This window comes from Salmo salar, chromosome 10 (genome assembly GCF_965601325.2).
Source record: "Salmo salar chromosome 10, fSalSal1, whole genome shotgun sequence".
Classification (NCBI taxonomy): Eukaryota; Metazoa; Chordata; class Actinopteri; order Salmoniformes; family Salmonidae; genus Salmo; species Salmo salar.
Window position 1 is genome coordinate 81,757,792 of NC_138300.1, and position 22,532 is coordinate 81,780,323.

General features: G+C 44.5%; 1 protein-coding gene across 2 annotated transcripts in view; it reads right to left on the minus strand.

Moving 5' to 3' along the window:
- Positions 1–8,329: 8,329 nt before the first annotated feature.
- Positions 8,330–22,532, minus strand: part of LOC106560994 (protein MON2 homolog) — a 49,750-nt gene continuing 35,547 nt past the window's right edge. Inside the window, exons 20-34 of one of the 2 annotated variants that reach the window (XM_014124507.3) lie at positions 21,463–21,573; positions 20,933–21,108; positions 20,542–20,704; positions 20,004–20,297; positions 19,547–19,745; positions 18,374–19,029; positions 17,714–17,857; positions 15,338–15,355; positions 14,808–14,936; positions 13,553–13,743; positions 12,865–12,925; positions 12,639–12,762; positions 12,164–12,371; positions 9,514–9,596; positions 8,330–9,111 (exon numbers count right to left, since the gene is read on the minus strand). In XM_014124507.3, coding sequence (XP_013979982.1) covers positions 8,948–9,111; positions 9,514–9,596; positions 12,164–12,371; positions 12,639–12,762; positions 12,865–12,925; positions 13,553–13,743; positions 14,808–14,936; positions 15,338–15,355; positions 17,714–17,857; positions 18,374–19,029; positions 19,547–19,745; positions 20,004–20,297; positions 20,542–20,704; positions 20,933–21,108; positions 21,463–21,573 — 2,721 coding nt within the window. In that variant the 3' untranslated portion in view covers positions 8,330–8,947. The remainder of the gene's footprint in view (positions 9,112–9,513; positions 9,597–12,163; positions 12,372–12,638; positions 12,763–12,864; positions 12,926–13,552; positions 13,744–14,807; positions 14,937–15,337; positions 15,356–17,713; positions 17,858–18,373; positions 19,030–19,546; positions 19,746–20,003; positions 20,298–20,541; positions 20,705–20,932; positions 21,109–21,462; positions 21,574–22,532) is intronic. The other variant, XM_014124509.3, reaches the window with a different exon arrangement.

Below are 22,532 nucleotides of genomic sequence, written 5' to 3' on the forward strand. Positions count from 1 at the left end.
TTCCAAAGCCTCTTTTCTTGTAAATGTTATAAGTAAAAATAAATGTACAAAGGGTACACACATCAACACAACGTACCATTGTGTATATCTACAACAACAGATTTAGATAGACCTACATTATGTAAATCAGATGGATACAGTACATTCTACACAGGACTCGTATAGGAAGCCTTTGTGTCTCGAGTGTTTAGGGCTCAATTACCAGATGGCACTAGACGTTTTTCTATAGACAGATGGAAGGTGGTGATTGATTCCCGAGTAGAGCAGCGCTTTGGTGAGCCCTGTGTGGCATGCAGGGAGGATTGGCCCCCTGGGGGAGCAGACAGCTGGAGTGCTGGAGACCTGTCTGGAAGGAGGGAGGAGGTCGACTGTCTGGCTGTTCTGATACCAGGGCTCTCAATTTGTCTTTCCGTGATTCCTCACATCCAGACTCCTTGCCGGCAAGTGTCTATCCTGTGAAAATGTATGAAAAAAAAGCATATACATTCTATCAATAATTTTGTCATTTTCATGTTTTTTCTGCATGATAAAATCGATTTCTAGTACATCCCAAATTTGCGGTGATCTGGTACAAAATGCGCAAGGATGCCAGGGGAAAGAGCCGAGCCATGTGTCTTTCTCCCGCCCCTTCAAACTCAATGCAAGGCATTGACATGACTTGCGCTAGCTTGTTTTTACTTTTTTACTGCCAGCTAACGGACGGCGAAAGGCAGGCAGAATTTCAATGCCTTTCATGTGTCAATATGTCCCATTCATTTTCATTGTTCTCAAATAATGCATATTGGCGTGTAAAAAGTAATGGATGGACTTCACGTGTCATCTCTTCACACGTCATCTGCCGCCTTTTGGTGGTTATGCTCGATTTGCTGCTAGCTGAAGTAAACTGATCAGGATGGCTAACACATTGCATCTGAAACAGTTTTCAAAGTTGGATTTTCTAAGGGGTGATAGGGAATGGAAGACCAACACCTGATTTTAGGGACTTTAATCAAAGGAAGGGACAGAAAGTAATACGATCATTTCAATCTGAGTGTTATAAACGGAAAGACTGGCTCTGTGGCTAAGCAACTAGCAGCAGACTCTAATGCTCACAGCGTGTGGATAAGAGACAGTTACTGCGACTTGAACAACTTGCCTATAGCAGAGATTTGCCTGCGACAAGCCGGCTACTCAAGACCTTTTCATGGTCCAGAGTACCAGTGCCCCTCCCACACGACCGCTGTTTGGTAAAACATCGCGATGCATTTTGGAGAACTGGTGTGACCTACATACAGTTGAAGTCGGAAGTTTACATACACCTTAGCCAAATACATTTAAACTCCGTTTTCACAATTCCTGACATTTAATCCTAGTAAAAATTCCCTGTTTTAGGTCCGTTAGGATCACCACTTTATTTTAAGAATGTGAAATGTCAGAATAATAGTAGAGAGAATGATTTATTTCATATTTTATTTCTTGAATCACATTCCCAGTGGGTCAGAAGCTCCTGACAGCTGGTGTAACTGAGTCAGGTTTGTGGGCCTCCTTGCTCTCACATGCTTTTTCAGTTCTGCCCACCAATTTTCTATAGGATTTGAGGTCAAGGCTTTGTGTTGGCCACTCCAATACCTTGACTTTGTTGTCCTTAAGCTATTTTGCCAGAACTTTGGAAGTATGCTTGGGGTCATTGTCCATTTGGAAGACCTATTTGCGACCAAGCATTAACTTCATGACTGATGTCTTGAGACGTTGCTTCAATATATCCACATACTTTTCCTGCCTCATGATGCCATCAATTTTGTGAAGTGCACCAGTCCCTCCTGCAGCAAAGCACCCCCACAACATGATGCTGCCACCCCTGTGCTTTACGGTTGGGATGGTGTTCTTCAGCTTGCAAGCCTCCCCCTTTTTCCTCCAAACATAACGATGGTCATTATGGCCAAACAGTTCTATTTTTGTTTCATCAGACCAGAGGACATTTCTCCAAAAAGTACAATCTTTGTCCCTATGTGCAGTTGCAAACCGTAGTCTGGCTTTTTCTATGGCGGTTTTGGAGCAGTGGCTTCTTCCTTGCTGAGCGGCCTTTCGGGTTATGTCGATATAGGACTCATTTTACTGTGGATATAGATACTTTTGTACCTGTTTCCTTCAGCATCTTCACAAGGTCTTTTGCTGTTGTTCTGGGATTGAATTTCACTTTTCACACCTAAGGAGGAGCGAAATGGAGACAGAACGCGTCTCCTTCCAGAGCGGTATGATGGCTGTGTGGTCCCATGGTGTTTATACTTGTGTACTAGTGTTTGTACAGATGAACAGTGGTACTTTCAGGTGTTTGGAAATTGCTCCCAAGGATGAATCAGACTTGTGGAGGTCTGCAATTTTTTTGTCTGAGGTCTTGGCTGATTTCTTTAGATTTTCCCATGATGTCAAGCAAAGACACACTGAGTTTGAAGGTAGACCTTGGAATACATCCACAGGTACACCTCCAATTGACTCAAATTATGTCAATTAGCCTATCAGAAGCTTCTAAAGCCATGAAATACTTTTCTGGAATTTTCCAAGCTGTTTAAAGGCACAGTGTATGTAAACTTCTGACCCACTGGAATTGTGATGCAGTGAATTATAAGTGAAATAATCTGTCTGTAATTTTTGGAAAAATGACTTGTGTCATGTACAAGTAGATGTCCTAACCAAGTTGCCAAAACTATAGTTTGTTAACAAGAAATCTGTGGAGTGGTTGAAAAGCGAGTTTTAATGATTCCAACTTAAGTGTATATAAATTTCTGACTTCAACTGTAGATCATCCCTAGGAAACAGAGGGAAGATCTCCAAAGGTCCAATGAATTGCTATCTCGCCTGTCATGCAGGTCTTGTTACACAGTAGGGTAACACTCTGTTGTGTCGTTTTTGAGGGTGTGCGTTGCTTACGCAAAACCAGTCTCCAAGCCTTTAGCCCGTCACATGGGACAGTCTATTGTGCTTGAGGCTTTCCCATGGCAGCCTTTTGAGCCGCTGGAAAGTGTTGAATTGTAATCTTTATATTCTAACCAGCTTTGCCATCTATCTTATGCCTGCAAAGCAAGTGAGTGGGCTGCACGCACTGTCAGCCCACCGTTCGTGCCTTCAGTTTGCCCCGGGGTCTTCCTGGATACCTTGGTACCCAAACACCTCCTTTATGCCTAGGGTCAGCGGCAACCGTCTTGTAGCAGGCTGGAGCTTGTGGTTACACCCACCGCTCTTACCGTTTACAGAAGTAGATTGTCTCCACCATTTGTGTCCAGCAGGCGCCCAGCGCATTTTCTTGGATAAAAGCAAGAGTATTGCGCTACAGCGGCAACGACCTCTGCATTTTTCTGTAACGGGAGGCCCCCTACCTTATTAATGACTATCTTTGGATAGTGGAGGATATTGTATTGGACAATTTAATAGCAATAGTTACAGCTCAGAAGGCTACCTCTTGGGCACTGTTTTTAAGGCATCTCCTTATGGGAGATTTGCATTTTTTTTTATGTGTGGCCACCCCTCATACTTTTGAGGTCTTTACCGACTTGATGTCACTGCACCTTCTTTGGAGCAATGCTGTTGGTACTACCCTCGGAGAGCATGTCTGTGTTACAGGAGTTGGCCATATCCCATAGTTAGATATCAAAACGAGAATTTGAAATAGAACACAAGGTTACTATGAGAATATGAGTGAGATGTCTTACCACTTTTCCCTGCTTGCAAGAGCACAAGGAAGAGAGGCATGCTTGACAATGACCAGTTGGCGGGCGAGTGGCTACGTTTATGGAGGAGAGGGGCTTACCTCATTCGCCACTCGAGTTGTCTGTCACAACAGACGCTGTGTGATTGGATACTTCAAACCTCTGGACACGCCCAGGCAAATCCCATAGTGTGACATCTCACTCATATTCTCGTAGAACTGGGGTTACGTAAGTAACCTTGAGTTATGGAGCAGCAGTGGCCATTATACTGTATTGTTATTATCAGACCACATTATCCTATCCTTGAGTAGTGATTAAAATATGCACACACACCCATCCACCCATGTACATACGCACACAGACAATCTATATTGGATATCAAAGTGCTGTAGTGGGAGTCTGACACTCCCAAGTCCTCTGCAGGAGTCTGAGAGCCATCTGGTCCATAACCCTTACCCCACCCATTCCCATACAGTCAGACCAGCATTGATCTGGCAATCCACTCCTACTCTCCCCATGCGTGTGTGGTCCAGATTGTTTAACAGCGATGACATAGTCAGTCACTCTCGTCTGGGTGAATTGTTTTTCCAAGGTCGTCACATAGCTCCACAGCAGAGAACAGAACCAAGGGAGTAGCTAGCTGACTAAGCAAGGCAAGGGTCGATTCTCATCATCCCTGCCTGCCGCTGTGAATGCAATGAGGGTACAGGTACACCCAGGCAGGCAGTAGGCACCTCACAATCAATAACTGAATCAATGACTGTATAGGGAAACTGGATAGATATTTTGAGTCCCCCAGCTAGAGGAAATGGGAGCAGAGTGAGGGAGGGGGGCACAGTCACATGTGAGGCATGTGCGCTATGGGCCCGATTCAGACTAAGTAAATGTATGTCTTTCCTATTCACGCCTTTCCTACGCACTTCTCAGTAGTTGGTATTCAGACTCACCTTATGCAGGTGGGTAAAGGGATTTTGAAGGCGAGGTTCCCTTGTGTGCGCTGAATACGATAAGGGTTGAGCAGTAGTTCTATAAATCTGAACACCAACTACTGAGAAGTGCGTAGGAAAGGTGAGTGCAGGAAAGGTGTACATTTCCTACATTTGAATCGGGCCTTTACAGCAAGTGTTACAGTCCCACTGTTGAAGTTGCGCTATATTATAGTTAATGCTTGAAACCAATGTTGAAACCTATAAGGGTTTCGATATTTTGGGGTACAGGGCCAGAGAAAGCGAAAAGCTCTAAAAAGTGAAACATTTGTGGACGTCATGTCTTTGTTGGAGTTTTGAAGTGCCGCCTGTCCTGTCTTTCCTTTTGTCTGTGCTTTCAGGACAACTTTCCTTTTGACTATAATGTTACAGTGTTGTTAGCAATGCAAAGGCATGTGGGGAATGTAGAGAATGTTTAGTTTACACACCAAGAGGCAGATCCTCCAGTCCGGTCCATCAGAAGGTGTAGCAGGGGAGGCAGCGGTAGATGGTTCTGTTCCAGGGTGCAGATGTGATCATAATCATAGGAGGGAGCAGGCTGATTTTCCACAGGGAATGGGCTCTAATTTATTGCCTTGGGGTCTGAACGGAACGAAGCTGACTTATCTGCAGCCCGACTCAAATGTGAACGTCCACACAAGATGGATGACTGGGGCTGGATAGGCTGAGCTGGAGAGGCTGTCCATAACTCCTACAGTACCCTATAGCTACCCGCACTGCCTCATTCTGACTGATCTTTACTTCACACACTTTAGTTTGCCATCACTGGGAAAGCTGAGGCAGAAAGTATTTGATTGCTTTCACAATGTCTTTTGGTTGGTTATTTCTAACTTCTGCCACGTTATATTAGTGCTGATTTTATTGCTGATTATGTTTCCTGGCATGGCGCAGCCAACTGAATCAGTAAAGGAAAGATCAGCACACCAGTGTTCAATATTGTTGATACCCATGTGTAAGCTCTCTCTGAAGAGGACTGGATGACATAACCATCTTGGCAATAAAAGGAGGCAGGCAGTCCTGGCCCTGCAGAATTCTCCACACACTATCGATCCTTCCAAAGCTCTATTACTAAAAGGTTCTGGCGAAAATGGTGCCCTAAAAATGAACATATATCTGCCAGCACCGTAATGTATGATAAATGGTGAGCCCATAAATATTGCAGCGTGTCAATGTAGGAAGGTCAAGTGTAGTAGGACCCAATCTTCAGTCAGAACAGCAGCTTCACAAAGGAGAGCAAAACACAGTATCTCTGTGTGGGCTGACGCTGGCATCCTATTTCCTATAAAGTGCACTACTTTTGTCCATGGCCGATAGGGCTCTGGTCAAAAAGTAGTGCACTATATAGGGTGCCATTTTAGACACAGGCTCTGTCTTGGCTGAGGCTGGCAGCTCTGAATCTGAACTCCTGCTAGAGGACTTCAGCCTGCACAGTTTCAGACTGGGGCTTGCAGCCTGCTACTGCAGCCTATCAAAAACGCATTACCCATTCCAGTCCCCACCCCCCTCCATCACAAGACTTGGCTGCCATACTGATTCAGGGCTCAGCACAGCACAGGCAGATGCTACTGGGTGCAGTTGGACAGCAGCTAGCTAGGGTTTAAGAGGGTAACTCACAATGCATGACCCATATCAGCAACCAACCAGTCACAACTCTGTTTTTAGAGAGACAATGGTAAAGCCCTGTGCTGAGCTGCATTGGCCACGTGGTTCATGTGTGTAGGCTCTCTGTAGTACATACTGTAGCCAAAATACTGCAACTGTGTCTGTGGCACGTCAGGCAGTCTGATGATGACTTAAGTGAGTCAGATTGCGAGGTCAGTCAGTGGTGCCAAAGGAACAACACTGCACATTTTCTATCAACGTGCCTTGGATAAATTGGCCACCTGCCTCTAGACCAGCGTTTCCCAAACTTGGCCCCGGGACCCCAAGGGGTGCACGTTTTAGTTTTTTGACCTAACACTACACAGCTGATTCAAATGATCAAAGCTTAATGATTAGTGCACTCCTTGGGGTCCTGAGGACCGAGTTTAAGAACCTCTACTCTAGATGGTTTGCTTACAATAAGATGTCACGTGTTGCAATATTGCTCTCTCTCCCTCCAGTGACCGATGGTATGCTAAACATCAACAAAGGACGTTATGGTTAGCCATAAATGTAGCCTGCCTGCAGGCTGTATCAGGCCAGTTCCAGTTTTACCAGTGGGCAGTAGGGGCGCCACGTCACAGCTCTCGCCGATCATATAGCAAAAGCGTGACCTACATGCTTTCCAGATTGGAGAGACAGCAGCCACTTTGCCTCAGGGTGAAACTCAATATCTATACAAAATATGACTTTTTGGTCCACATTTTTATCCCTGGTGTACAATCAACTTTTTTTGAAAATTAGTATCTCAAACCAATCGAGAAAAAAAAGGCACTTGCATGCATTTCCCTGTAAAACCATACATGATAGCCTAGATAATATGAAATTAAAAAGGCAACCAGATCAAAGAAATTAAGGATATAAAAAATTATTTCCAAAAAGCTGTAGTTCATCAATGATATGTGACATGCAAAAAAATTAGACACAAGCAGCTTTTTACACCTTGAAAGAAAATGATTTTATTTGAGTTAAAAATTCCAATCGCTACCACTTACTGCCACCTCTGGAGCTGTAAGGCAAAACGGAAAGATTGTTGCAACAATACAGTACTTCCACAGTTACAATGTAACAACGTAGCTGTTACAACTAACATAGATTTAGCTTTACCTTTTTCAAAACGAATAAACAGGAAACTCCTCGGCTTGAAGTGGAATACCAGCACTAGCAAGGCAGTAGTTTGCGCAGTCATCTCCATAGCAGGCAATGTCATAACCCAACCAACAGCACAAACTACTACCTCAGCCAGTACATGGTCAAATGCCGATAGAAACACACTGAAATAGCAGCACTCACAAGACAAAATGTGCAAATTAGAACAAACACATTTGGCATCCATAAATTCCGATCTGATACATACGGTTCCAGACGACTGGGACTGGGTTATGTTCATCCGACCTCCTGAGCAGACAGTCGTCTCATGAGCAGAGTTGAAATTTGAGGGAAACCCCGCCCAAGACAACCCCTAGTCTACTCCTCCTCCTCCTTTCCTCTGTGCACAGATAACACTCCGTCCTCTCCCTCATTTGACTCAACACAAACTCCAGTTTGTCGCAACAATGAAACACTTAACACTCGTTTTTGCGAACTGTCACCTTGAAGAAGATACATAATCGCAACCAAATAAAACATTCTTGCGCTTGCCCAATATAGATTGGATAGAATGCCGCGTTGACGTGCTAGTCGGGAACTAGGACATTTGACTTGCTAACTGGTTGTATACTGAACCAAAATATCAACGCAACATGCAATGAAGATTTTACTGAGTTACAGTTCATAAGGAAAATCAGTCAGTCAGAACTCGTTCAGGATTGTGGGAAATGTATTTTCTATATTTTAGTCACACAAGACTAGCAAGACTCCCAGAATGTAAACCACGTTCCAGCGTAAACTAGGTTTGGGATTTCTGAGACTAAGCAAACTCTGAAATACAATCTCACATGATTAAGAAAATGACACGGAGAATACATTCAAATCATATACAGGGTCAAGGACAGGACATCACAGAGGCACACAGAGAAATCAAATAATTGATTGTAGAACTGTCCCATTTATTTTACACAGACAAATACATCCCTTCTCACGCCGGCTAATAGATTACATGGAATGTTACAGTAAGATTTTTAATAAAATCCTGGCTGTTGAAAATGTCACAAAAGGTAATCCATACACCCCCCCCCCCCCCCCCCCCCTCTCTCCTTAAAGATCCATATAGCCCAAGTACTTTTTTTCTTAATTACATCATCAACACTGTCACCACACACTGTACATCGATTCTCCTTTCAGGAAATCCAAATAAAACAAACGAAACCCAAAGAAAACTTTTTTTTTTTTTTTTTACTGTAGCAGTTAATACACAAGTCCAGCCAGTCAGAATAAGAATGGGAGGTGGCATCAACAAAAGTGTTTTAGAAGCATACATTGTTGATGTCATGTGTTGCAGGTCAGAGTCGTCATTGTGGACTGAGCTGTCGTGGGGGGAGCTCAGTTACCACGGGTTACTGTCGGTTAGATGGGCTCACATGGAGTAAAAGAGCCCGTCCGTCTCCCTCTGTCCACTTGTATGAAGAAGTGGATGTTTCGGTCTCAGGAGGACACATTCATTAGGAATTCCTTCATTATAAAAAGGGATTGGTCTGGTCAGGATTCTCCGTTCTGAACTCTGGCGACGGGGGGCTGCATAAAGTCTTTGAAGGGCCCCAAGGCCTCCTTCAGCGCTGAGCTGACCTCAGAAGAGGAGCAGGTGATGCACTCCACCAGGGTAGGGTACAGAGCAATCACCTGGGCCCATGTGGTCCCATCCACTGTAGGGGGGCACACACCATGGGATGGGGAATATATGTGCAATGAATAGGAGATGTGGGGATAGGAAAGGAGAGGCAGAGGGAAGAGGAGAGGGAGGAGGACAGATGTGAGGGAGGAGGGCAGAGGAGAGAGGAGAAGAGATGAGAGGAAGGCAGGGGAGTGGAGGACAGATGAGATGAAAGCAGAGAAGAAGAGACAGAAGAGTGGAAAGGAGAGGAAGAGAGAGAGATGTGAAAGAGAAAGCAATTAAATAAATCATTGTTTTCATTAGAAATGAAGAAGTAAATGCTTTTTTTTGTCTGGATAAATTACAATATAAACAACCTCAAGGGCACTTTTGCATGCCTCTAGTAAAATAATGATATCTGTGTCTGTTTTCTAAGTTCTTTATTTCTACTCACCGTTTTCTGGCTGGGTCTTTTTAAGCGAGTCCATCAAAGTGCTGATAGCTTTTAAGACAAAGATGATTTCGGTCACCTGTTGCCTAGAAATAAAAATAAACAGAATGGAATAATTATACTTACATATTAATGTTGTGCATTTAAAAATAACTTGCATTCAGAACCAAACAGGGGGACATACAATGAGCACCCATCAATTAAAGCCCTATTTGCAGCAGGCCTGAATATATGTCATTTGTTACAGTCAGTGTGGCATTTGCTTAAGTAATAGAGAAAGACCACAGAGAAAAGGGACAGGGGGCAGTTTGAAAACAGAAATGTGTATCTGAAGGATGCCTATTTGATTAAGCTATTAGCCTGAGAAGTTGACAATCAAGCGGCATCCTCTGTCCACTACAGAAGACTGTGAAAAGACGGTTACGCTACGCTGCAATGGTAAACCAACACAGTATACATTTTTGGATGACAGTGCATCAACCGGGGAACGGGCAATTCCACAGTAACAGAGTGACACAGACTCAGATTTTTCACTTTAAAAATGTATATCAAACAAAAACCAATGATTCCAAAGTTGCACAAAGCAACAGTAAAACATGTCGTCCCTCACGAATGATGCAGCCTTTGGGCCAATTGAGATATCACGTGTGACTAACATATTTCCAGTTATTGTGTGTGACCACAGATGATCCATTATATTGACCAGATACTCAAGTGGCCGCTCTAATAATGAAAATAAATGTCTAAAAAAATGGAAGGCAGTTACCCTGTACCCCATGTCGTGTGCCAAATACTTTTTGGCAATGACACGGAGCAGCAAGGAGTGGAATGTTAGCTAAAGAGACTGGTACTCAGACTAGAAGGAAGTCAGGAGGAGGCAAGATCAGGTGGGAACATTCTAGCCAATGAGAGAGAGGGCAGATACACATGTGAAAACAGCAGTGGTAGAAAAAGTACTAAATTCTTATACTTGAGTAAAAGTAAAAGATACCTTAATAGAAAATGACTCAAGTAAAAGTGAAAGTCACTCAGTAAAATACTACTAAGTCTAAAAGCATTTGGTTTTAAATATACTTAAGTATCAAAAGTAAAATGTAGTTGCTAAAATATACCTAAGTATCAAAAGTAAAAGTACAAATAATTTAAAATTCCTTATATTAAGCAAACCAGACGGTACAATTCTCTTGTTTTTTTATTTTATTTACGGATAGCCAGGGTCACACTCCAACACTCAGACATCATTTAAAAACAAAGCATTTGTTTAGTGAGTCTGCCAGATCAGAGGCAGTAGGGATGATCATGGATGTTCTCTTGATAAGTGTGCAAACTGGACTATTTTCTGTCCTGCTAAGCATTCAATATGTAACGAGTACTTTTGGTGTCAGGGAAAATGTATGGAGTAAAAAGTACATTATTGTCTTTAGGAACATAGTGAAGTAGAAGTAAAAAATGTCAAATATAAATAGTGAAGTACAGATACCCCAAAAAAACAACTTAAGTAGTACTTTAAAGTATTTGTATTTAAGTACTTTACACCACTGAACAACCGGCACAACTCCAATATAAAGTTGCCGGGTTGTGACGTGTCCTATTTATCAGTACACTCGTAACAACCTAAGCACTATGAAACTTCTATTCCATCAAATAAGCCACACGTAGGAAATAAGGCATTACAATTTTTGTTAACCAAATTCGACACTCATTGACCTCCATACAAAAAACTCCTCGCTTAGTGAGCAAAAAAAATAAAAATAATAATCTATAAAAAAAACACCACCTGCTGGAGAAGACAGATTTTGCTCCCAGTTACTGTACCCCTCTCACTTCCTCTCGGGTTTGACACACAAATTTCAGTTAATTACTATAGTTCCCGCCTTAGGCCAATCAGTGTAACTTTGCAAAGCCGAATCTGTATGGCAAGATGCATCATTCACCCAAGTTTCTTCGAAATTGGGCCAGTGCTGTCTGAGATATCGTGCGTGACTAACGAACGGACGGACGAGCGGAGACGTCATCGTGGGGGACAACAAACCACACAACTTTATGCATAAGAACTACTTTGAACAATTTCCACAGAAAATTTTACAAAAACACATGTACTTGAACAGTGCAGAAGCAAAGTTTGGTAACGGAATGACGCCTTGTGCTGTTTGTGCTGTCATTCCGTTACCAAACTCCGCTTCTGCACTGTTCTTCAAGTAAATGTGTTTTTGTACAATATTCAGTGGAAATTGTTAAAAGTAGTCATTGTGCATAGTTGTATAGTTTGTTTAACTTTGCAATCATTGGTTTTTGTTTGACATACATTTTAAAGTGACAAATCTGTGTCTCAGAGTCACTGTTACCTTGGAATTGCCTGAATCTACCCCGTATGAATACCAAGAGAATGAAAGAGAAAGAATGAGAGAGAACCCAGAGGAACATGGACGGAGAAACTGCTGCCAGTTCTCAGCTAAAGTTCCAGTGTAAGCCCTGAAGTTGAATGCTAATTCTGTGTAATAGGTGCATAAACACACTTCACAAAATCAAAATGGGCTGGGTTTTGGTGCGTTTACCCTCTATTACATCCCTGTCCTGGGGGGGGGGGGGGGGGTCGTAGAGAGGTGACTATGGTCTTCTAGGGCTATTGTTTTAGTGGTGTTCGTGGACTCACCTGGGCAGCGGGCAGCGTCCACTCAGCCTCTCATCATCCACGTAGCGCCTCAACACGTCCTGGGACCTCTTGAGGAGCACGGAGAGGGCCATGCGGGAGATGTAGCCCTCCTGGGGCGTGGACACCTTGTTACTGAAGGAGAACTGGAGCAGCGTCTCAAAACACACCTTGGAGAACTCCTCCCGCATCCGCACATCTATCTCTGCCTCTGTGGATGGTAGGAAAGACATGCTGAGAGGGGATGTAGTAGAACAGATCAGTGCTACACAGTAAAGCGCATCTTGTTATTTTCTTTAGGTGATGCTAGATATTTGCTATTGTTATTAATTATAGTATCAGTAAATAAAACAGAATAAAAAGGTATTTGGAGAGAGAGAAAAAAAAGAACGTATGGCCCACATTTGGTAATCTTCGGTGGAAAAAGCATGAGGTATTGGGAATAAGAGTGGGTAATTCTGACCCAGTGTTTTCTTACCTGTAAATGAGGAGGACTGTGAGTGAATGGATCCTTTATTTAGCATGGTCATAATCTGACCAACAAAGTCTTTGGGGATGAAGTTGGCAAACGGTAAAATCTCTGTGCTGATCAGCTGCACCACCTACAGAACACACGGAGAGGACACAAACAGACCTCCGTGACGGGCAGGTAATAAATGCGGTAATCTAATTGAAAGGTTGCTTGACGTGAAGTCAGGTTTCACCTCAACATCAATGGCTTCATTCTTCTGGAACTCCTGGATGGACACATTGTCTGGAGGTGTGCTGTAAAACAACAGAAATGCAGTGAATCAGCTACTGCTTTACTGCTAATCAAGCCCCATTCCTCCATGCATGGTCTATACTGAATCAATGACCGTTTCCCAGACTGAGGAAGATGCAGGTGCATCAAAATGTCAGTCTGTCAGACTTGCTTTAAAGGCACAATATGGAGAAATCACGCCACCATTCCCTGGTTGCTAAAATTATGTAACGTTTGCCTAATTTCAGTTTATGTGACAAAACAAGCAAGTGTAGATTATCATTGTACAATCTAAACCGCTGTGAAATATATTTTCAATATCCCAAAATATCGTATCTTCAGCTGTTTGAAGCTGGTGTACAACACCAATACTAAAAAGACTCAGAAGCGAAAACTTAAGAATGGGAAGCATAGAAATAGCACACACAGAACGAACCAGACTTGCTTTCAATGAGAATAACAGATCTACAACTTTCATTTCTATGTGAATTTGATCAGGTTGCCCAGAAAGCTACATACTGGACCTTTAAAAAAAAAAAAAAAAAATCTTTGAATAAGGAAATACCAATACACAACACAAGCTTTTTAAAAGGTAAAAGGGAGTGCCTCAGATATTTTAGATGAACTGCCTGAGAAAAGGGGGTACCTACCTTTTGGTGAAGAGGAAATCTTCGAAGGCGTTGGCCAGCTCTGGCCACATGGTTTCAAACATCCCAGAGGAGGCATGCTGGCGGGCCACGGGCAGCCCAATGGACAACACCTTGAGCAGGGATGACACGGCCAGCTTCCACGTGCTCTCTGACGGACACGCATACTTCAGGCCCAGGGGCATCCGCAGGGTCTATGGAGGATGGAGAGAAACGACGGGGTTAGAACACAATGGGAGTCTTCAATGTAGGGACAAGACTGGTTGCCAGGTCTGTTGGTGCATTAGCCAACACCTAGCCTCGATTTCCAGGCTATTTCCTCAGGATCCAAGGAGAGAGCAGGTGGGGGGGGGGAATTAAGATCACTAAGGTTAATATTTAGATGCAGTGTGATTGAATATGCTACACATTATCTCAGAGTCTCTGTGACAAGAGGGGGAGGGGCGATGGTAACACAATGGGAGTCTCCAACATATGGACATGACTGGTGCCAGATCTGCTAGTGCAGTTGAACAATTACACTGACAGACTCAGAGGAACACTGGGGGGGGGGGGAACTCAGTAATGACACAGAGACCTAGAGATGTAACATCAATCACGGACGCAACTAAACAACTGGAGCTGTTGAGGCATTGATGTTTTCCTTCTTTTTTTCATGGAAAAATAAGTAACGGAACAGAAACAGACCGTCTTTGTGACAAACGGCTCCCTTTTTCCATACACAGTGGGCTCCCCCAAGGTTTTATGGCTATGACCTTTCTCAGGAGAGAGAGAGAGAGAGAGAGAGAGAGAGAGAGAGAGAGAGAAAGAGAGAGGGGAGGATGGGGGTTGGTTTGAACATATCCATAGGGAAACTCTTAATGAGTTCTTGGCAGAGTACTCTTCTAGTTTTGGGAATTGCTTTAATAAGATGATACTGGAAGAGAGTGGTCAGATGGTCCCACACACATACATCAGGCCTCAATGAGAAAGAACTTGGGATGCCATTGAACCACAGGAAACAGAGGAACACCTGACAGCTTTGTGAAGGGATGTTGTTTCCCCACGACAAAGAGCAGCTCGTTTATGACAGAAACACTAGCGACTGGAGTATGATGATGGACTCCAATAGGAGATATAGAATATATTCAGAATGGTGTAGACATTTCACATTAGGGAGTAGCTCCACAACTAGGAGTTCCAGTTTCCGAGCTACTCCGTTTACACAAACACTTATAAACAAAGTTATATGTCTTGATGGTAATGTTGGAGACAGTACCTTGATGATGTTCTGAAGGACTTTCTCGTTGATGACAGCTTTGTGACAGGCTGTTTTGTGGTACTGGTCCACCACCACCTCCAAGGACCTTTCGGCAAAGGGCACGTAGTTTAAGGCAACCCATTCCGCCTGTAGAGAAAGACAGAAGGAACGAGAGAGTGGGATTAACTAAAGTTGAAAACCTCCCTCTACATAAATACTAAGAGGACCAAAGCACCATAAAACTTGCAATAGAAAAACATCTACAAATATGGACAACACCCAAACACAGTCAGGAAGATAAGTGATATAAGGATGAGATGGACAGGTAGGTAGTAGGGACAGATAGAGGCATAACCACTTGTTAGTGGCAGACAGAACAAAGAGGGGTAGGTAATATGGAGTGTGTGATGTAGATGAGGCTTTTCACCCACTGCATGGTAAGACCTCATCTACTGTAGTAGCGATGGGACCATTGAGCAGTAGTACACAGCTGAATACAGTTGAGTAAGAGTACTAAAGGGGGCTGAAGAAGGGAGGTGGTAACTCACCGGTGCAAACAGTTGGATCTAAAGGTTGATCCAGATGGATAGTACGACACAAAAACAGAACAATCAGAAGATGAGAATTAACTTGTTTGCTGGCGCCTGGCGTTCTTATACCAACTTGTCGCCACTGACCGTGACAATCATGTTTGTTAATGGTTTGATTGAACAACAGACTGACGAAGTGACAGTATAAATGACTGACAGGTCAACTGACAGACTCTGAGCTTTTACTTCCGAGTGAGTGCGTAGCGTTAATTAGCATAGCTGATTCTGCCACCACCATGAAAACAAACCAGCTCATCAATATAAAAAAGGAACTGGTACACCAGTTGACAGTATTTCTTTGTAGTCAGTACTTCTTTGTAAGTGTGAGTTAGAAAAACACTGAGTAAGATCCTAGCTTTTTATTAAAGCATGGGTCAGCAACAGGCGGCCTGCGAGTATTTTTTTGTCCCCCCCAAAGTTTTTATTTAAAAAAAAATCAATAATAATAATAAATATTATTATTTATTACTTTTTCAAGACACACAGTGCCTTGAAAAAGTATTTGCCCCCTTTCTAAGCGAATGTTATCAGATCTTCAACCAAAACCTAATATTAGATAAAGGAAACCCGAGTAGACAAATAACACATCAATTACATACTTTATTTCATAAACAAAGTTATGCAAACCCAAGGCCCCTGTGTGAAAAAGTAATTGCCCCCTTACATGCAATAACTGGCTGTGCCACCTTTAAATGCAATGACTCCAACCAAACACTTCCTATAGTTGTTGATCAGTCTCTCACGTTGCTGTGGAGGAATTTTGTCCCACTCTTCCATGCAGACCTGCTGTAACTAAGCAACATCTTTGGGTTTTCAAGCATGAACTGCTCGTTTCAAGTCCTACCACAACATCTCAAATTGGGATTAGGTCTGGACTTTAACTAGGCCATTCCAAAATGTATAATGTGTTGCTTTTTAGCCATTTTCATGTAGACATGATTGTGTGTTTTGGATCATTGTCTTGCCGAATGACACAGCTATGCTCAGAGGGCTGGCCTGACATTCTCCTGTAGAATTATCTGATACAGAGCAGAATTCATGGTTCCTTCTATTAAGGCAATTTGTCCAGGTCCTGAGGCAGCAAATCTTTTCCAAACCATCACACTGCCACCACTATGCTTGACAGTTGGTATGAGGTTGTTACTGTGGAATGCAGTGTTTGGTTTTTGCAATGCATAAATGGGACCCATGTCATCCAAAAAGTTATACTTAGGAAACATTCTTCCAAGAGTCTTGATGATCATCCAGGCAAATTTGAGTAAACTTTTTTGACGAAAATGCCTGGCAAAAACCAAACACTGCATTCCACAGTAACAACCTCATACCAACTGTCAAGCATAGTGGTGGTAGTGTGATGGTTTGGAAAAGCTTTTCTGCCTCAGGACCTTGACAAATTGCCTTAATAGAAGGAACCATGAATTCTGCTCAGCATCAGAGAATTTCTACAGGAGAATGTCAGGCCATGTTTTGCTATTTGTAATGTCAGGTTCCCTTAATCTAATATTTGGTTTTGGTTGAAGATCTGATAACATTCACTATCAAAAACATGCCCAATTTTTTGGGGGGAATATCAGAAATGGGGCAAATACATTTTCCCTGCACTGTGTATTCAGGATTTTAGTTTTTGGTCCCAAAAAAATACTGTAAAATCACCAGGAATTCAGCTTAAAATGTGTTAAATCAAAAACAGGAAAATCTGTTCCCAAGTATGAATCTAGTTGCCTAACCCGGTTTTAAAGATTCCCTTCTGTTTTGAACGTAGTGTGAACAAAGAAAGCATTCTCAACTAACCTACAAAAAAACAGGGGTTGTACGACATAAGTGAATCAATAAAACGTAGACTTCATTGGGTCTCATTTGTCCTTCATTTTGAGAAAAGGGAAGAATCGTGAATTTGGTCTGTGACCTGCCGAAAACTGGAAAAAAGTAACCTAACGGCTAGCGTGCTACCAGCCTGAAGAGCTAGCGTGCTGAATGAGAGAGAAAGAAGAGGGATGGTTTAGGGCTGCAGATGCGGTTTGAAAGACCCAGCTATGTGTCATGTGATTAGGACAATAGGGAAGGGCAGGGCACAATGAGGACCAGACAAAAGCAACGGGAGGAGCTTCGTGAACGTCAGAGAGGGGGAATGACCATGCTCAGAAAATCTGGAGAGAAACAGACGACTGGCATCGAAAAAAATTCAACAACATTCCATTAAATGAAAATATCCGAGACATCTCGACAACGAGAGAGAAAGAGAGAACGCTTGAAAGAGAGCGGAAGACAAACTTGCACACAAAGCGATAGAGAAAGACAACGGTAGAGAGAGAGAGAGAGATTGTGATTCGTTACCTGGTTGTATTTAGCGTTGGCCACATGTTTGGTTTCCAGCTTGCCGTACTGGGGGGGCTTGCAGGAGAACTCGACAAAGAGGAGCAGCTGTTCGAATATGGCCGGGTACATGACCTGCAGGCTCTCTGGGCCCACACAGATGGCCTGCAGAGGAAGAGACAGGAACCTTACCTACTACTAACCTCACTAGAACCAGGCCACCTCAGTCACCACTGACTCCCATCAGGGGATCATGTTAAACATGATCCCCACAATTGGATATCAGCCTCAATAGCACATATTAAGTGTAGGAGAAAAATTAAAATGACAAAATTGCCATGCTTGTTTCTATAACACAGAGGACAAAGAAGAAACGTCTACTCAAAAAGGGAGCCTTTGAGCTTTGAAAAGTATGTGGATCAAACTACTAGCTAAATCAGCACCTGGAAAATGCCTTTGGCTGTTCATATTTTTTATTTGTATTTACAATGACGGCCTACCGGGGAACAGTGGGTTAACTGCCTTGTTCAACAACAGATTTTTACCTTGTCAGCTCGGGGATTCGATCCAGCAACCTTTCAGTTACTGGCCCAACACTAACCACTAGGCTACCTGCCGCCCATATAACAACCCTTCATAAAAAACTAAGTTGTAACGTATCTGGTGTGGCAGCCCACCCACCTTCTGCAGCACGTCGAGTGCTGTGAGCACGGCCTCCTGCAGGCTGGTGAGGACAGCCTCGGTGTAGGAGGGCAGGATGAAGGGCGAGGCGTCGCTGCTGATGGGTATGGACACGGCCCCGTGGAGGATCACACCCAGCTTCCTCAGGTCCTCCATGCTGAAGCCAGTCTCGATGTGCTGGTAGAGGGCAGGGACGATCTGGACTAACGCTGTCAGGAAGGGCTGGCTGGGGACGAAGGAGGGTCTGTCTGTCCCCGACCCTCCACTAGGGGGCCTCGTGCTTTCCGTGCCCGTCCGGTACCAGGTGTTCCACGCCGACCACCACAGAGCTGCGTCCTCCAGCGCTGACTCTTCCCCCTGGGGAGGGGCCTGGAGTTCCGCTCCATTGTAGCGCGTCAGCCTCTCGAGCATGGAGTCAGAGCGCAGCAGGTGTCTGCCGGGTCCCGAGACGCTGAGGGGGTCGATGAGGACAGGGGGGACGCCCATCACGGCCAGGGCGAGGGCCTCGGTGGGCATGGCGGAGTCCTTGACGGGCGTGCCGATCTGGAGGATCTCTTGGAAGGACTTGAGTGCGGCCAGGGAGACCTCGTTGTTCTTACTGAGGGCAGCAGACTGGATGTGGTCCAGCAGCACCTCCCACGCCTTGAAGAAGTCACCTGTGGAGTGGAGTGGACACACAATCAGATAAGAGGTCATTGTTGGGCTAAATGTATTAAAAAAAGGTACCGTATTGACTGTATAGTATAAAAAGGCATTGTATTGAAGATGCGTGGAGATAAATGTATTGACAGGAGGAGGAGTACCGTCCGTAGAGCACAAGATCTTTACTATTTACCATTGTCAACTGACTAGACTGACTGATGACTTTATGAGATCATATCTATCTACAGTGGAAGGCAACTGATGCAGGCACACACACAGTCTTGTACAGTTAACCTTGTGGGGACACACAACTCAGTCCCATTCAAAATCCTATTTTCCCTAACCCCTAATCCTAACTCAAAAACCTAACCCTAAACCTAGCACCTAACCCTATCGCCTAACCGTAACCCATAACGTAATTCTAACCCTAACACTAATTCTAACCTTAACCCTAAACCCCCATAGAAATACCAGTTGACCTTGTGGGGACTAACGAAACGTCCCCAGAAGAACAGTTAAACACGGTCACACCTAGCTGCTGCAGCAGGTATCTCCTGGTGTTGAAGATACGAGCCACCCCTGCCAGCGTCAGCACCCAGGTCTCCGCCCACTGTTTCTCAGCCGTGTCCCGTGAGTGGTGGATGAGGATGTTCCCGCCCCCTGACTCAATCTTCTCCTTGTCAGCCGTGGTGGAAGACTTCCTCACACAGTCCAGCAGGTGGAACAGCACCTGGTTATACACAGACATAAAAAAAATGGAGTCGACGTGGACGGCCAGATGGTCATTAAGGTGGGTATAAAGTCCTAGCTGCAGCACTTGATCACGTATGATCATTAAACTGATAGATCCCAAAAGTACAATTCCATGACAGACGAGGGCCAGTGACTGAGCATTTGACTACCTTTCAGTACGCCACAGGAGTCTACAGCCATGCACCCTTCAAGACGGACTTTGTCTATGATCATTGTGACTGGCTGAACTGAGTACCTTCCAGACGACGATGTGCCAGGTGGACTGCTGCAGCAGGGTGCCGTGGGCAGCGATGGTGGAGAACATGGTCTGACCGGCGCTCTTCCTGACGGCGGGCCGGGGGTCCACACACAGCTGGCCCAGCTTGGCGTATAGACACAGCCAAAGGCAGTCGAAGGGAGGGGCCGGGTGGAAGGGCCTGTTCAGGGGCTCGCCCTTCTCCTGAGCCTGCTTCTGCAGCGCGGCCTCCTCCCTCTCTAGATCCTGGGTGATGGCCTCACCCCTCTGGAAGAAGTAGTCGGAGATGTTCCACTGTTGGGGAAAACGGGGAGAGAGAGAGAGAGAGAGAGAGAGAGAGAGAGAGAGAGAGGTTGATTAAATCACTAGTCACTTTCAAAAGATCATGTTGAAATACTAGAAAAAGGTAACGATTTGAGGGGACGCAGCAGCAAGTATAAGCTTTGTATAACCGCAGCAGCAATATGAACTAGAATGAAGTAAAAACTCAATACAATACAGAATATAAAACAATATATGCAATATGCTGCGGTTGTACCAGGAGTCCTATGGAGGTGAGGCTGATGTTGAGTTCCTGGTTCTGTAGACCGAAGCTGCCGGCTACGTCCACTACGATCTGGAGGCACATGCAAGGCATGGTGGGGAGGAAGTCCGTCACCACCAACTGCAGGCACTGGAAGGCTGTTCGGATCAACGACTCTCTAGGCGACAGGGGACAGACAGACACTTGTCAGACTCCGACATAAAACAGAGTGAATAGCCTACTACTGGACAAGAGAGAAAATACAGCAGGTTAAGATGAAATAGGTGTTAAACAGGGCTACATCTCAGCTTTTAAATATGTATCACGGAGCTTTTCACTCTGCATCGTCCATCCCCAGTCTCTCGCCCTCTCCTTTTTCAATGCTAACCCCCCCTCTCCCTCTCACCCCTGGTCGTTGCGGATGGCCCCTATGACCCCCAGCACTAAGGGCCAGCCTGGACCCAGACTGTCTCCCTGGCTCTGGAGGATCTGCAGCACGCTTTCCAGCTGCTTCTGACGGATGTCTGCATGGAGCACGTTGGACAGCTCCTTCAGAGGGTTCAACAGCAGGAGCTGCAGCCTCTGACACACACACAGAGACAGAGAGAGACAGAGACAGAGAGAGAGAGAGAGAGAGAGAGAGAGAGAGAGGAGAGAGAGAGAGAGAGAGAGAGAGAAAGAAAAGGGACAGAGGGTGAGAGTAGGAAGTGGTTATAATACATAAACAACGACAAGCACACAAATCACTGCCTTAAGACATACAATGTCAACTATGTGTGGGTGGGTTGGTATGGTAATCCGACTAAAAGCAAGTCATCTAATCACCTTCCATTGTAACAGCCACCCAAATTCTAGATAGCATAGTGTACAGTAGTTTCCTGTATTTGCGTTCTATGTGACTGGGTGAAGATGAGAGAGATGGAGTAGTAGCAGTACCTGGTTCTGTGCGAGAGGGGGGTTGTGCTTGTAGGCCAGGCCAGCTTTGATGAGGGCGGTAACAGCCTCAGCCCCCCACTCTCTCATCCTGGCGTTGGGGTGCTGGCAGACCTGCAGCAGGTAACATCATTGGGTAGGGCACACACACAGGAAAAGAGAGAGAGAGAGAGAGAGAAAGAGAGAGAGAGAGAGAGAGAGAGAGAGAGAGATCAGACACATCACACAGTACACACACAAGCATTGCAGAAGGAGGGGGAAAGAGAGTGGGGAGAAAGCTGGGGAGAGAGAGAGAAAAGAGAGAGAAAGAAAGAGAGCGATATCGATAGAGAGAGCAAGGGATCTGAGTCAGGGGCAGTTCAAACAGTATGCCCACCCGTTTCTCACAGCAGGTGGTTAAAACAGACTGTATGCCTGTGATTTTCTACTCGCACAACAGTGAAAATCAGGTCATTCCATTTGACAGACACGTAATCATGAAAGCTCTGGTAAAAATCAGCCAGATTTCGTTGCTTTGCATTGCTGCACATTTCACTATTCCCCTGGGCTGTTAGATCCAGTGAATGAGATGCCACATCAGCACTCCCCCTTCACAGCCCACAAGTGTCTGTGTTGTCTACCTGTTGGCCAACGTCAAACAAGTGTGTGACTGGCCTAGAAAGGCTGGCATATCATTAGCGATGATAAGGTAAGATGCATTAAATGTGCAGGTATCTGCATAGTATGCACACAAACAAAAACAGAGTTCCAGAAATGCAACTCATGTGTGCGAGGCAATTTTGATCAAACATTAACAGCGAAGCAAACAGAAATCTGTCGCAAGCTGCACTTCGCAAACTCTCAGCTCCAACACCTTGATTGCAGGCAGAGAGACAGACGGAATGAAAGAGAGAAAGAGAGAGAAAGCAAATGATTGGGAGGAGAAGTTTCCGAGCTTACCTTCTGCAAAAACAGACATGGGTTGCAAAAGAGAGGGAGATAGAGAAAAGACAACTTAAAGAGGAACCGTTCGTTTCAGACAAACACACACCCATACACACAGAACTGCCACAGATACAGATGCAGTCAAATAT